Here is a 17,430-nt window from a genome sequence, read left to right on the forward strand (position 1 = left end):
TGTGTTGAATTGTGACATTACAGTTACTAGATGATGCTACATCATGATCAGCGAAGAGCAAGAACAGACCAGATCCAAATTCCTTTTGATAAGCATTTCCTTTTCCACCATATGATGCTGTGATGCTACAGTTATTAATCAATGCATTCCTTGGATTGATAGCAAGAATAGCAAAACCATAATAGTTAGTAATAATAACCTCATCAATGAGTAATGTATTGATGTGAAGGAATACCAAAACGGCTGAATGATACTGTGAGAAATACATTGGAGATGTACTAGAATTGATTGACTCCATTGCAGCTAGTCTCTTCAATTGTTCACCACAGCCTCTGAATACTAACCTGGTTAAAGTCAGGCTGTGTATATTAGTGAAAGCAAACCCACTGTTTGGTGGTGTACTGGAATCATTGCATTGTATAAGAGCTTGCTTTGATGATTCACTGGTTAGTGTCAGTGAGTGGGTATGATTAATTACAGCACAAAATGATACATTATTGCTAATGAAGTGAGTGATGCTATCAGATAACACCAGCACAATATCATCATCCAGTGAATGAGTCTCATTACACAAGAACTCCTCCAACTCATATTCATTACTTATATTAATAATCTGCTTACTGGAAACTGACAAGAGAACAAGAGAGAGAGCAAGAATAGTCAAATACATTTTAACTGCAATGACTTGACAACTATTAAATTTTCATCCCAGTGATTTTATAAAGAGTCACTGTTTAGAAAACTGTCTTGCATACTGAAAGTATTCACTGTACACAGTAAACAATTCTGTTGCAACCATTTCAGTGTTTACTCATCATCTTCAATTGAACAAAAACATCCATTATTTTGTAGTCTAGTCCATGCCTTTGTCCTCTTCTTTAATGACAGCTTGGAGCTTTTGAATATTCTGATTTCCATACATTACATAGCCACACAAGCAGTTATTAAAAACCCTTCTTCTAATGACTTGTCCTTACTCTATAACTTCATCCCAAGAATTTCAAGAAATATAACCATGGCAAATTGTGTATAGCTATCTACTGTTAACACAAACATCACGATGATTGTAAAAACATGCCATAATATTAAACAGCTTGTTTTTTGTGAGGAATTCTAAAAAAATTCTTAATTGCTTGTTATGACAACGAGACTTGCTACGATCATTATACATGTAACATATGTTGTATGTACATTTACAGTACATTGTGTGCTCAAAGTAAAAGCACAAACACTTTTTGCTACCACCAACAAAAACAAGATTATACTTATATAAGCACAAAGTAGCATAACAATGCAAGAGCCCATTATTATTATACTAATGCACATTTTAAATATCATGTCCACTTTACAACAGCATATAACCAGCCACTCTGCAGAAGAGCTGGTTCTTTATGAATACATCTTAGATAAATATCTTATTTTTAAACTTGAATAATCATTTTTGTTATAATTACGTGCATTTAGTGTGCAAGTGATCTTCATGCTTGTAGGTGATACATGTATATATTTGCTTGTTTGCTTAAAATGTCAATTTATTTCTTTGAGCTTTCTAGAGAAGCAAGAACATCAGACATAGCCTGCATCTACACATACATGTACAGTACACAAAAGAGAAGAATTGAAAAGACAGAGAAAGATGTTGAGTGAAAGATTAACATTATGATCAAGTGACTGTGAAATTATAAGGATGGCTTTACTTTGTTAGCAGGACAAGAAGGAGTGTTCTTAGTAATAAAGACAGACACTTCTCCTTTATAATCTCCTACTAGAATGACATCAGAGTTATGAGAGAATTTGATGAATGTTTGCCTAGTGCCAGAGAGTGGCTTGTGTACTATTAGTGGATCAAGACTATACAAGAAGCAAGAGATACAAAATTCACAATATAAACTAGTTTTAATGGTCATTATTGGTTTGTATACATAACTAAGATTGTGCCTAAATGTGCATTATGACATTCATGTACATGTACATGTAATGCTGTTTATGGTATTGGTGCTTTTTAACTACAGTTTCTATTTTCTAACAATTTTTAGAAACTTGACTTGATTCAGATCTAAATTGATTTTTATAAATTTTTAAAGCTGCTAAAAATTTGGCTAAAGCCATGGACTAGTCTCTGGCCAGACTTGATCAAAAATAAAAAAGGAAAATTCTTCATTTATATAATTTTTCCCAATACAGATACATATTGCGTATATAGTTTGAGCTGGTTACAATCAAAGCTGGATTTAAAATAAAAATCAGGCCAAAGTCCCTGTACTGTAGTACAGGGTTGTCGGCCAAATTTTGCCTAAAATAGCTAGGAAAGAATTTCCCATTTTAATATCTTTTCTGATACATTTTGAGCTCATTCTGGTCAATATTGAATTTTTTAGAAAAATTTGAAGCTTAAGAAACAAAAAAATAATGATTACAAATCGTCAAATTCATTCACCATACATTTAATGTAATGTACAAGCAGCATACTTGTAGACAACTTACACATTATGTTTCATGTTCCATATCTCTATTCTACTGCCTCTCACGCAACCAAAGACTGTTGGGTCATGAGGAGACCAGTCAATGCTCCACACTGCCTCCTGTGAGCTGTGATCAACCAGTCTATCATCAGTACCTGTCTTCCTCCTGCCTGACTGGGAACCAGCCTTTACTGACTCTTGCTTCTGTAAGGAGAAAGAGAAAGGAGAAATGAAGAGATGGGAATAAAGATTGAAGGGTTAGATATACATACAATGTAGAAAAGGAAGAAAGATTGTAACATAAACACATGTACAAGCAGTGCAATAAAAACAGTGTACATGTACATGTATTTTTCAGCAATTCCAAGTTTATGATCAACTGAAAAGTGGATATGTACATGTGCAGGCATATGTACAGTACAACACACAATGCTTGTAAATCAGTTACTGTATAAATTACAAATAAAATATCGTATAGGGGTTATAATTATTTCACTGGTAATAAATTTTGTGAATTTCGCGTTTTCATTAAATTCCCCAAAAAGAGGTGTGGCACACTAGTAAAAATGGCTGCAGAAGGTAAGATTCGCGAAAATTTATACCAACAAATGGCAAATCTGAACAAATTCGCGAAATTTTATACCAACAAAATAAAACCCCTATATATACAGTAGGTTTACATGTACATGATTGCTAACTTGTGTGGCTTGGAAGGTGTGTAATGGTTTAGACTTGTCTTGGTGCCAGAGACAGATATTCCAGTCGCTGCTACAACTCAGAAACAAATCATTGAACAAGGAATGCCACATCACCCTATACACTGGACCCTGTAATATCACAATAACAAATAATAATAAATAACATCAAAATTATTATTAAAAAATAATAACAATAACAATAACAATACTAACAATAAATAAAAGCAGAAACAACATTATTATTATTGATAAATTATTTTTAAAATCGTCTCACGTTGTGTCCAGAGTATGTCTCCAAAAATTGCTCGTTGTAAGAGCAAGAACACTTGTGAATGAATCCTTCCTCGGTACATACCAGATAACTATAAAAGAAATAACATAACAACACTTGTCAAGACAACAGTTACCATGACAACTATTACCATGACAACTGTTACTATGGCAACGTATCATTGTCCTTACACGTTGGTGTCCATTACAATTTAATGTTTTTCATTAAAAAAATTTTTTAATAAATGCTAAACCATTACCATGACAACCGTTACCATGGCAATGCATCGTTGTCCTTACACGTTAGTGTCAGCAAAAGAGAAAGCGAAACCCATTCCAGGAGCATGTTGAGATATATAAGCTTCTTGACCAATGGCTCCTCCAACATTCCCCCCTCCTCCTTTCTCCTGTCCTTTACGTTTTCCTCCCTTTGCGTTCATCTTCTGCTGCTGCTTTGCCTTTGAGGATATGCTCTTCTTCTCGTTTTGCTTCGTCTGGAGGCGTCGTTTGAGTCTCATGAGTTGGAAGCTCTCGAAGCCTTTCCGTATGGTCCACTGAAGAACACGTCCATCGATACCGATTGATACTAGTATCTCTGAGGTATCATCACCCATAGAGTGCTCCTTCACTACCCAATCAATCTGCCATATTGGACCAGAGTGCTTGAATAATGCATCTCTAGAGGGAATTACATAAAAAGAGGAAAAAAGTGAAGCATGTTGTAGTACATGTACATGTATAGTAAGGAAGGATTACAATTTGTGAATTTCAAAGCTATTTACATGTACATGTACATCCTGTTATTTTTAACCATTGAGCATAAGTTTAAAACAACCAATCACTACAAATTTCAAAAATCTAGTTCCAAGAATGCATGTACAGTGTACATGTACATCTGCTGCCTATCTCGTCTTACATGTACATGTACATTATGTCTCTCAAATTCATGTACCATAATTCCTCAAATAGGGACACTGCTCAAATAAGCACCTATCACTAATATAATATTACCACTATAGATACGCATATTTGACCCAGTATCATGTACTGTTGTCTTAAGAATGGTCCAAATAGCCTAATTGTTCATCCTCAGTCTTTAGAACATAAAGATGCAGGTTCAAGCCTGGGTTTTGGCATTTTTCGATTTTATTTTTTGTGATTTTTGCCCCTGCTAAGCAATAAATGCATAGGCCCTTATTGGAGGAAATACAGTACATGTACATGTACATGTAATTACCTGCTACTGACCACTGGTTCATGAGAAGTGCTGCGACAATTATACACCAACAAATTACCATTGTACAGTGCAACCTGTATAGAGAGAATAATGAAAATTAATACTTTAATTCTAAATAATGTATTTTTATTCTCAGTAATTAAGATAGCTGCTATCTTTATTGTATACACAGGTACACAATACCACAAAAAGGCTATTAATACAGTGTAGTATAAAGGGAATACCCACTAATTGCCAGGAGGCACCAGACTGGCTATATCCTGCCATTACCTAAAGAGAATATGTACATGTACATGTACATATACATACATAATTATGTATATGTACATTATAAAAGAGAATACATGTACATATACATGTACATGTACATGTGAGTCTCATGACATAATACATCATTGAATAGAAACATGTACATGTGTACATGTACCCAAAGGCGAGTGGGTTGGTGACTACATGTAGACTCTGATTAAGGAAGGTGAGGTTAATCAACCGCCCACTGACAATACAGGAAGTACTACAGGCTATTATGTACATGTACATGTTGTAGACCTTTGCAACAAAATGTTAATAATTATTATAAAGCAAATTGTGTTACTTACACTCTCTCCTTCATTCTTAATATTCACTTTCAGAGTCACTTGTACATGTACATATACATGTACATGTACATTTACTATGTTCTGTATAATACATGTACATTTACTTGTCAATTTTAACTCAAAGTGTACATGTATACTGTATACTATAGGTACTATAATTATTATGTGCTATTATAGTGTTAAAAAACATGTATACAATTCTACATGTACTGTACATGTATGCGTACGTGTGTGTTATCTTACTGCTAGAAGGTTTGGATTGTGATGAGAGAAAGAGAGAGAAGTGACACCAGAAGGAGCATAGAACACTCTCTCGGGATACTAGAGGAAGGAAATGAGAAACAGGAACAGTCAGGGTTTTCTCACAAAGCATGCCAAGGGAGTTAAACAGTAAGCTTCATGCAAAAGCCTTTTAGAGCAACTTTAAAAATTCATAAAAAATCCAATTTTGATCGGAATCGGCTCAAACTTTATACACATCATATAAACATGTATATGTATCAGAAAAAGTTATAAAAATGGAGAAACTTCTTCTGGTCATTTTTGACAAAATTTGGCCAATGACCCTGTACTATAGTACAGGGGTTTTTATCTGATTTTGGAGTAACTTTAAAAATTTGTAAGAAATTTAATTTTAATCAGAATCTGCTCAAACTTTCTATACAACATGAAAACATGTATGTGTATCAGGAAAAATTATAAAAATGGACAAATCTCTCCTAGTCATTTTTGACGAAATTTGGCCAATGACCCTGTACTATATAGTACAGGGACTTTGGCCTGATTTCGGAGCAACTTTAAAAATTCAAAGAAGTGTGGACTATGCAAAAAAAAATTTGCAGAAAACCCTGGGGAAAGTGCATACACATACACATTTTTCACACATCATGTAAAGTATTAATGTATACATACATGTACATGTACATGTAGATAAATGTAGGGTACAAACAGTAAAATCAATTAATGCTTTTTTACTTCAGGATTCTTCAAAGACCAGCAGCAGACTAGGCCACAGTTCTCTTCATCTGACATGTTAAATCTACCATAACCAACGGCAAAAATATCCTAAAAATGAAACAAAATAAATAAATAAATGATAATAATAAATAAATGATAATAAATAATAATAATAATAATTAATAATAAATGGGTTTCTCCCCCTTTTCCCAAATCTCGTCTCTCTCTCTCTCTCTATCTTAATTCTAATATTAATAATAATAATAATATTGTTTTTCGTTGCTTATGTTGTTCTATTCTTCATTTTATAATAATAATAATAATAATAATAATAATAATAATAATAATAATAATAATAATAATAATAATAATAATAATAATAATATCAACATTACTTTATTGACAGTGTTCCATGCCATACAAGTGACTGGTCTTGATTTGGTCAGTGGACATTTAAAGCTCCACAGTTTGCTCAAGTGAGGAGCAGACACAGTGTACGCCTCTGAAGCACTGGTAGGATTATCTGGATCTATTAATAAATAATAATAATAACTGATGCTTCAGGCTTGCCTTCCATCACCTCCATTATCCTCTAACCCCCCCACTTAACTCTACTCCCCCTCTCCTCTTCCCTTTTCTTTTCTTTTCTTTCCCTTTTCCTTTCTTTTATTTCCTTATTGTAATTCCTCTCTCCTTTTTGTTTTGTCATTGTTAGTGTTTTGTCATTGTTATTGTTTTGTTTTTGTCGGTGTTTATTAGTGAATTAATAATAATAATAATAATAATAATAATAATAGTAATAATAAATAATAAATGATACATTGATTAATTCATTAATAATTAGGGGACAATAATGTCCCTCCAAAAATTGGAAATTGAATCTATTGAATGAAGCAGATGCTAACTACAGTGAGGTGCTTTATATACTGACTATTTGTGACAATAGCATCGTGGGTTGTCACACACCTGAACACACACAATCTAATGAATATCATTAAGTGGTACATCAAAGCGGTCACAGACTTGGGCAGCAACAAAAATAATAGCACAGGTACTTTTCTTTTGTGCTTTTGCTCTTATGCAGTAGATTTTAATTGCTCATTTCATAATACATACATGTACAGTAGCTATACATGTACTTTGACCATACGGTATCTACATGTACATGTACATGCATGTACAAATATAAGTACTGTACAATATCATTTTATTTACTTAAGATTCTACTACACTGTACATGTACAATTACAATGTAGCTCTTTAGGCTATACTACATACAATTATCATTTTTCACATACATACATATGTATGCCTATACTTTATACACTATTGTAATCTGGTTATTTTTAATGGTTATAAAATACAAAATGGAAAATTTAGGTGTTGGAAAATTTCATATGCTGCCTATTTATCTCAATATATTAATAAGGAAAATAAATTTATTAGCAATTCTAAATTTAGTATACAGTGTACCTCATTACTATATGAAAATTGCCATCACTCAAAATACTGCATAGAAGAAAATTTTGGAGATACATGTAGTTAAATTTGGTGAATTTTGTGTTTTGATTCGTCAAAAATAAAAATCTGCCATTTTGAGCCGTTATGCGCATGCTCAATGGCACATGGCCACAAATTCACCAATCACCAAATTTTAGTCATTCGCCAAACTTAACTCCATCCAAAATTTCCTGCTATACGGTATACAAGATTTACACTACATCTCTCTTACCAGGAAGCACAGGAAGATTCCTGTATCTAGCTTGCTTATTTTGATAGACATTTTGCGTGACTGCCCTCTCAACGATCCTCAGATTATCGACGAGACTATCACTCCTCAGTATCGGGTGATTGTTCGGTTTCGTCGGATCGAAAGCCTCTTCCTCTTCGAGCCCTTTCTTATCCTCGGGGTCAGTCACAACCACTCCAGGTACAACAGAGCTCGTAAATATGCTACTCATTCCACCTCCGGGCCCCATCACAGAGCTGGCTGTCGCCGAGGACATTTTCGAAGACATTTTAGTTTGAGGTCTCGTAGAGCCGGTCGGAGCTCGACTGGCGGCACGACTAGTCATGTGACTAGTCATGTGACTTGAGTCTTGGGTCTCAACTATGCAAGAAAGACACAAATAATTGTAATTAGTAACAAGTAACTTAATTAATGATGTACATGTAGTATATTGTAGTAATAATGACTAGAATAAAATTATTTAGAATTATTTAGTGTAGGGTTGGGTCTATACAATTAAATTCAACAAGCCCCTGTGGGGTTGTATGTGTACCACTATTAAAACACCAACATGTCAACCCTACACCAAGTGCTAATGATAACTTAATAATGATATACTCACTATCAGTTGGTTTCAATGCTGTCAGTGTATCATGAATGTCCCAGTCTGAAGCATACACTTCAACACTCTAAGAGAAAAAGGAGTGAAAGAAGGGAAAGGAGAGAGAGGGAAATTACCGAGAATAATACATGTACATGTACAATTACCTGCATAGGTTCTATAATTTCATGCATACATGTATATTTATACTACATATTACTTTATACTCACTTGCTTATGCACAGGTTCAGTTTGAACCTGTTTTGATTTCTGTGCTTCATTGAAAGTCCCCATTCCTCTCTCAGAGTATCGATCATTACCAACCCGATTCTTACACAGCTACACAAAGCACAATTACATGTGAAAGTATATTAGTGGCTATAATGGAGGCTTACCTCTTCATAGCGCTTGTTCTGTTGCTGGATGTTCTCTGCTTCATCGTCATCAAACGGAACAAAAGTGGAAGGAATGTCCAGTAGCCATATTGTATCAGTCTCTGTTAGATTAATGGTCACCTGCCAAGAAGATAGACTAAACAACTGTAGATCTAATTTAATAGAAACTTATGTACACGTACATGTACATATATTTACATTTGTATACATGTACATGTATAAGGTGTGATTTAATGAATAACTTTATTTTGTACTTGGCACTCACCAATGACTCTAAATCTTCAGGAGTTAGCTCTTCTGAGTCTACAGGAATAGAATAATAAGCACATTTAATTGTATGTACATGTACATGTGCATGTATACGTGTACATGTACATGTACATGTACATGTACGTGTATAATGATTACATAATTAGTAATGATGTGCTTAAATAACTGGAAAAAAAACTAGCAGTACAATAATAAACAATAATAACAATAATAATAATAAATGAACTTCTTGCTAGTTCACATCATTATGTATGTATGTATGCCGAAATATTTTTCTTTAGTTTTAGTTATGTACACGTACAACTGATGAAGGCCTTTGGGCTGAAACGTTTAGTTTCGTTTAAAAAGAAAAAAATTGATATTGCGGTTGCTTCTTATAATAGTGTCAAATAACAAGGAGTTTTTAAGAATTATTATGATTTCTAATAATAAAATTTAATAATTTATGATAAATAAAATTTAAAGGGTCACTAAATAAAATAGCCATAAAACACATTACCATCAGGGGCATCTGATTCTCTTGTCGACGGACGAGAGGTGGAGGATCCAGTAGGTGGTACCAGTCCTTCCATTCCAGACCCTCCCATAAATGACCCGCCCATCATACTAGTACCCATCACGCTACCACCCATCACACTACCACCGTCCATTATACTCCCGCCGAACATCGAGCGGACGGTCTGCATGAAGCTAGCATTTTCGAATAGCGAGGTAGTGTGACCGGAATCGGTCATCTGTAAGAAAGGGAGAGAGAGAGAGGGAGGGAGGGTGGCATAATAAGGTGGTACATTGTATTTTGTGAAGAGAAGAAGAAAGGAAATGACAATAATAATAAATGAAATAAGTTAAAGGAGAAACTACGAGGTTTTTATTTTGGCGAATGGCTATCAAAATGCCAAATTCGCCAAATTTAACTACCTCCAAAATTTCCTTCTATACGGTAATGTGTACATAAAATAATAATAATAAATAATAATAATAATAATAAATAATAATAATAATAATAATAATAATAATAATAATAATAATAATAATAATAAGTTAAGGTAAGAGTTAAAGTGAGGGAAGGAGGGGGGCAAATAACTCACACTAGTAGTGTCACTTTGATTCCTCCTAAGACAAAAAATAAAACAATTGGCATTAAGTTAACAATAAAAACAGTACTAGATCAATATGATGTACATGTTCAAGCACCTACATGTATAAACATACATGTATAATGTACATTGTATGTTCTATAATTATTAGGATTTACTTGTAAATTTTAACTCAGGGACGCATACATGTACCGTATATCGGGTATATTTCAATGCATCAATAATTTCGGAAAAAGCAAACCATTGCGAAAATAAATATTATGAAATTTTAAAATATGCGGATAAAAAGGAATAGAAGATATGTGGTATTGTGCAATTATTATGAACACATGGCTTCATAACTATCCATGGCTACATTCTATTCTAACTCGAAGGCCATAAAGAGCCTTCTTTGCCAGTTAGAAGTGTTGCTAAGGTTGATTCAGAAGTGGAGAAGTCAGCAAATGCTTCGATTGACTTACCAAACCAGGTGGTTGATGGAAATAATAGCAAGTAAAATATTTTCGGAATATAAAAGGCTTCCGAATTATTCCATCATTGAACTTAATATTTCCACGACTTTTCATGCATTGAAATATACCCGATATACGGTATACTGTATACGCATATACTCTTATACAGTGCATGCATACATGTACTGTATAAAAGTATTATTATTTTATTTAATAAAATAATTAAAAAATAAAGTTTAATAAAGTTTAATAAAGTTTTTCATAATGATAAAAAGCACTGTACTTACTTGACCCCAGGATCAGCCATGGCTCTTAACAATGGCTTGGGTGTGACGTCTTCTCCTTTCTCATTAATGATCGAAGCCTGAGCCATCTTAGCCTGGCTCCCTGACTGGAGCCCTTTACGATTCCCTGAAGCAAGGTTACCTCTCGAACCAATAGTTACTTTAGACTGACGAGAGAGAGAGAATTTTGAAGTGCTCATGTTGCCAACTCCACCAGTACGACTACTGGAACGACTGAGAAGGAGGAAAAGACATGTTAATTTGCAAGTGAAAAGGTAATTCCAAATCTGATGTACATGCATGATAAATGCATTATTATAATAAGTTAGGGCAGACCATCAGTATATCACATTTTAATAATTGTGGTTTAATTGCAGAATTTTATGATGAAACGAAGAAAAATCTTTTTATGAGCTAACAGGATAACTCTTTTCATTTACCTTCCGCTCTTGGAGCTACCAAACTCTGCCTTTCTGTCCATTTCTTTTGATTTTTCACTTTCAAGTTTTTACTTTGCTAAACTCCGCCCACAACCAAAATGTATATTTGTTGCGTAGCAACCATATGAATTTATGGAGGCGTGGTCTTCGCAATCAAACCACGCCTACAAGAAGAGCTTAATAAAAATATTCTTCTTGTAAAGTTCATGTTTGCACTTGTCGCTTGCAATCTCTTGCAGTCAGTCCTTCTCATTTATTCTATGAAAGTTCAAGCTCTGCTTTAAAGAGGTAAGACTTTTATTTTTCCTTGCTTTGCTGCCGTGAGATCCTGGGCTGTGGCTTTTATTACCACAGCCCCCTTTCTCCCAATACCCCTACGATATTAATCTTGCGAGTTATATTGGGCCGCAGCAACCTCTATGGATGTTTCATTTGAGTGCTTGTTACACAGTGAAATACTTATGCTACCATAGTAGTATTATTATTGCGTATTTATTGTAAAAGGGCATGAAGCATGTAGAGCAAATCCTTGTATTGTTATTATAAATTCGATCAAAGCACACACAGATTATTTCAATTGCTATCATCACTTGTATTTCTTTCCCATATTTAATGTGAAATTGACTTGTGTTTCACATACATCATACTGTATGTATATATATATATATATATACTGTATTTAGTATTATTATTACCATCACACTTAGCTTGCAAACAAATGGGAAAATTCCTCTTGAAAATTGACATATCACATACAAACATTGTCTACTTGAGATTGAATATAAATTCACACACACATTTTTTCAGTATAATAAATGTATATTTGCATATAATGCAAGTATAAGCAAAGCTAGACTCATATATAGATAATTTGTGTATAATATTTGCATAAAAGAGAGCCAATGTTGTCTCTCATTCTAATAATAATGATATCCTCCAGTTGATAGAAGGTTTACACTGTTGTCCGGCGATTATGATAACTGTTTATGCTTACCCACACTCACTCACATTTGCCGTATTTATCCTTCAATGCCTAACAAGCAGTCATTACTAATTGCCTATAATAATTATGATGTCACCCTGGAATGGGGGGGGAGAGAAGCTAACGGATTATTGTCAGCAGTTAAATGGCACAGACACGTATACCTGTTGATGATACAATTGTTATTGTATTTTTCATACCAGGATTTACTACGTGACCTAAGCCCCCAGTCATGCTTGCGTGGCATATTTGTATAAATCATTATTATTGTTTTTTGTTGTTGTTATTGTTTTTTGTAACACTGATATTACGTGTGGATAGACTTAGGATAAAGTGAAACACAATCAAGAGGTGTGTAATCATCCACATATCAATGATTATAATGCTATAGTACATCAACAGTTTTGTGCTTTACTGATATAGGTGTGTACATAATAGTACTCATATGACTTTTGTACACATGTACATGTACATACTTGGAACTCCTCATATTACATGTACTTTGTAGTAGATTAGAAATACTATTACAATTGTGATTAAATCAACTATTTGTCAGTTGGTACTACTGTTGCACATTGTTGCCATAAACTAAAATAATTATTGTACTCTTTTTAATGTAATGGCAGAATATAATGGATCACTTATAGTAAAATTACTACATATAAGCGTGGGCTGTCATTAAAATTATTATTTAATACACTAGTAGTATAATTACTATTCGTATCTTGTTCAGACTTGTTGCACACAACATGAATAATAATGTATGATACTTTAATTCTTCAAATATTAGATTTATAATGGATGGTCTTGATGAAATTATTCCTGGTTCTGCAAGTGGTTCAGGTTGCACTGAAGTTTTGGAATGCAACGGAGAAAGCGAAAGTAAAAATATATTATCATGTTAACCTACAATTATTATTATTATTATTATTTATTGTTATTTTTATCATTAATTTCAGGCAGTCCTGTACAATTTCCTCTCTGGTTGATCTCCTTGTTAGGCCTGGTTTCTCTGTTTCTTATATTCTGTATCATTTTGTGTATAGTCCTGTTATGCAGGTACATGTATAACTTTCTCTGTGTGTGTGTGTGTATTTGTGTGTTTATTTTATTATTGATTAAGTTAGTTTATATCCTCAAGCATGATAAGGTCCTGTTTATGTGTTTTCAATGTCAATCAAGCATGGCCTGTGTACATGTACATGTATGGTACATGTATGGTATGTATGGTGGTAGTACATGTATGTACATATGGTACATATGCATGTCGTGTACATGTACATGTATATATGCATGCATACATGTATTGCTTGCAGTAGGAGTTTATCGCATTGAGTAAAATGTGCATGCATAGTTTAATGATAATGTATTGTTTATGAATATTTGTTTTTTTGAGATTATAATTATTATTATTGTTATTATTATTTTTGGTTCAGGTTTAGTCGTGTTGATAGACCCAAGAAAAGATACGCGTAAGTTAACCGAATCACACACAGCACCTCATGCGATTGAATGATTGAACAATTTAAGACATTTCCACACTAGCACTTCTAATGTGCATTGAACTGGTTTGGAACTGGTTCCAGTCATTCCACACCTGATGCGCATTGACTTCAATGTGCATTAGGCCGAACCACCTCCATATGTGGTTTGAATGCGCATTCAATAGATAACCAATAGATAACCAATGACAGCTAGATCAGAAATACTATCAAAATATACATGATCCTGAAGATAGTGTGGAATCAATTGATGCGCATTAATGAGCTGACTTCTGGAACCAGTTTAAGTGTAGAAAGGCCTTTAAAGAATAATTGTGTAACCTCATTGGATTGTAATTTATCATTACAATCATTTTAATGTAATAATAATAATAATAATAATAATAATAATAATTTTGATTTTATTTCTTAAAGGTTAAGAGGTGATAAAAGACATGGCAGAAAAGCACATTGGAATGGTAATTATACTTATTATTATTATTATTATGTTGTTGTGTAATTATTCTTATTATTATTATTGTTATTGTTATTGTTATTGTTATTGTTTTTGCTATGTAGACATCCTTAATGAAATACATGTACTTAAAACTAATCGTTCTTATTAATTATTATGTTGTGTACTATTATTATTATTATTATTATTATTATTGTTGTTGTTGTTGTTGTTGTTGTTTTTGCTATTTAGACATCTTTGATGAAATACATACAAACTTTAAGACCAGAGATAAGAATGACAATGAAGACATTGGGCCTAGGAGCTTTCAAGCCATTCCAACCGTCAACTCATTTAAAGCTAAAAGAACACAAGAAGAGACAGCGACATTCATCAATGAAAGAAGAGAAGATGATGAAGATGAAAACGAACTCTCCATATTACCTCATCAGGCTCGTGGTGATTGTATTATAGTGGAAGGGGAGAGACAGAGACCACTTGCCGTACAAGATCCAACCTATGACAGACTGGCTGGCACCGGTAATAGTAATAATACTGACAGTGTCACTGTCACTGCTATTGAGAGACAAAGTGAAAATGAAAGTGGAATCAAGGAAGACATTAATAGGTGAGAGATTTATTAGGCTGCAAGTTTAATTTACTTAATGTGTAGCTTCCTATACATAGAGAATACAATTCCTTATTTGTACTGTGTATATGCACAATGGGTTTTTGCTTGTCACGGATTTTGTGACAATGGAACCAATGGGTTTTTGCTTGTCACGGATTTTGTGACAATGGAACCAATGGGTTTTTTTTGCTTGTCACAGATTTCATGACAATGGAACCAATGGGTTTTTGCTTGTCACGGATTTTGAACAAATGATTTTTTTGCTTGTCATGGATTTTGAACAAATAATTTTTTTTGCTTGTCATGGATTTCATGACTCATCCCAAAATTCTACAGAGCTAATGCAATAGTTCTGTACATTATAAACCTAGCTTTGTAGGTCTTTATAATCATGTACATGTACATGTATTTCATCTTTCTTTTTATGCATAGGAGGAGTACAGTTATCAGCTCCCACCAATCACTAAACAGGACAATCCCCAAGAAAGAAGAGAGAGATTACGATGATGTACTAACCTCTTCAATGGGTCCAGGGCGGAGACTAACGACTCTCAGCAACGAATCAAAAGATCGGAATTCACTCTATTACATATACATACCTAAGGACGGTGACCACCCCATGGACGACGTTTACCCTGTACCAAACACTCAAGAAGACTTGATAAAGTCGCAATCGTCCATCGATCAAGTACGTACGTATTGCAACCTTCATAGTGGCTCGTTGGATGGAATTGATGACAAAGCGCTGAAGGGTAGAACTACACTAACAAAATCTGTGGATTTAGATGCTATGGCTAGTGATGCAGAGAAAGACTCATCTCAAACAGGACTTGGGCCTACATACTTGAAAATAATCCCTCCTAAAGGTGGGAGTGAGACTTTATCTCATTATGAGTTTATTGACGACGAATCTAAGGGGCTAAACCCTACCGATCAACGTGAGTCTAGGGTCTATCAAGCTATTGACGACGACTTAGTCCAAAGTCAAGCTGAACCAACTCAAAACGTGTATACCTTGCCAAACGAGTATGACGACATTAAGGGACAACCGCCATCTCGTGACATTGACGGAGACACAGCCGAGCGCTTGTATTGTAATATTGACGATGGGTCACCTTGCTATGATGATGTCGATATTTATACTGTCCCGACCGACCCAAGTCAACCAGGGAGTGGCGTCGCGAAAGGAAAACACAACTCGATTTATTACACTAGCATTGATGACCTGAGAGAGGAAGGAGGGAGTGGGGGTGGGAATGATACAGGAGGTTATAGCTATGCAGCCACTCATGAGTTAGTCTCACCTTCGGGACACTCCAAAGGCGAGGAAGAAAAGGGAGAGATAAAATCAGATGCCAGATTTACTAACGATTCCGGCTACACGTATGCAGCTGGGCTTCAGCTTGTAGCTTTGAAGCCTTCCATGGGCTCGGTCAAAGAGAAGCCGAAAGAACAGAGTGTTCCTAATCCATTGTACTCCACCAAAAGTCTATCACTCCCTCACGACCACAGCTACGAAAACACAAATAGGTTTTTACCGCCGAGACGTCACAGTGAAAAGGAGTATGTGACCCCAAAGACGCAATGGTTTAGATCAGGGTCGCTCAATGATATACTAGACATTGATAAATCCCCCGAAGAGGATGAGAAGGAATATCTGGAATCATCGAAAGAGTGGGTCAAGAAGAAGAACAATGGACGCTTTCAGATTGATAGCGATTCCTCAGCTTATACCCCAGTAATGGCTAGACTAATGTACAATCATGACTACATGCTGCCTAGTACTGTGAGCCACTCTCAACCGGCTGACTCAGAGTTTGAAGCAAGTACGCATCATGCTGATTGGGAAATGCCGGAGAAATGGAGGACCATGAGTCTAAATGCTTCTAAACAAGGCGAGGAGAAGAAATCCAAAGGAAAGAAAAAGGATAGTATTAAGAAGAAAAGTGAAACTCCTGTTGGAGGTGTTTTTGATGAGAAGCACAAGTATCAAAACTGGAAAATGTTCAATCAGTCAAAATAGTCACCATCTCATTGCAAGTTTTATTATAGAAATTAATAATAATGGTATTGATAATCTATACCCGTTATTATTATTATTATTATTATTTACTATTATTATTATTATTATTATTATTATTACTAAAGCACCAGTAGAATTGTATATCCTTTATGTACTGTGATCACATGTAACTTGTTTTTCTTTCCAATTCCAAAACGTTTTCACCTCACACTCAAAGTTCGATGTTTTTACTTGTACAGGATTGCTTACAATTAGCTGCATTGTACCATCATAATTATGTACACATTTAATTTTCTATTCTTTATCTATTTTTCGACTATCTCATTTAGCACAGCCATGCACATTCACATTGACTTTTATTTGCATTA

General features: G+C 34.4%; 2 protein-coding genes across 2 annotated transcripts; one reads left to right on the top strand and one right to left on the bottom strand.

Moving 5' to 3' along the window:
* Positions 1-1,402: 1,402 nt before the first annotated feature.
* On the bottom strand, positions 1,403-11,589 carry LOC100639857 (WD repeat-containing protein 78-like). Its single transcript, XM_019995371.1, has 19 exons — positions 11,492-11,589; positions 11,055-11,285; positions 10,307-10,331; positions 9,718-9,952; positions 9,214-9,251; positions 8,949-9,068; positions 8,785-8,892; positions 8,575-8,641; positions 7,956-8,333; positions 6,619-6,752; positions 6,242-6,331; positions 5,510-5,587; positions 4,668-4,741; positions 3,731-4,108; positions 3,435-3,522; positions 3,161-3,289; positions 2,485-2,666; positions 1,698-1,851; positions 1,403-1,583 (listed from the first exon to the last, which is right to left on the bottom strand). The coding sequence occupies exons 1-19, from the start codon at positions 11,530-11,532 to the stop codon at positions 1,533-1,535; spliced, it is 2,601 nt and encodes an 866-aa protein (XP_019850930.1). The 5' UTR covers positions 11,533-11,589; the 3' UTR covers positions 1,403-1,532.
* A 66-nt stretch (positions 11,590-11,655) lies between these two features.
* On the top strand, positions 11,656-17,386 carry LOC109581330 (uncharacterized). The gene is made up of 7 exons (XM_019995372.1): positions 11,656-11,779; positions 13,264-13,355; positions 13,433-13,532; positions 13,910-13,945; positions 14,390-14,433; positions 14,661-15,036; positions 15,472-17,386. Exons 2-7 carry the CDS (start codon positions 13,271-13,273, stop codon positions 17,060-17,062), a joined length of 2,232 nt encoding a protein of 743 aa, XP_019850931.1. The 5' UTR covers positions 11,656-11,779; positions 13,264-13,270; the 3' UTR covers positions 17,063-17,386.
* Positions 17,387-17,430: the final 44 nt, after the last annotated feature.

This window comes from Amphimedon queenslandica, unplaced genomic scaffold (genome assembly GCF_000090795.2).
Source record: "Amphimedon queenslandica unplaced genomic scaffold, v1.1 AMPQUscaffold_13446, whole genome shotgun sequence".
In the NCBI taxonomy this organism is placed as follows: Eukaryota; Metazoa; Porifera; class Demospongiae; order Haplosclerida; family Niphatidae; genus Amphimedon; species Amphimedon queenslandica.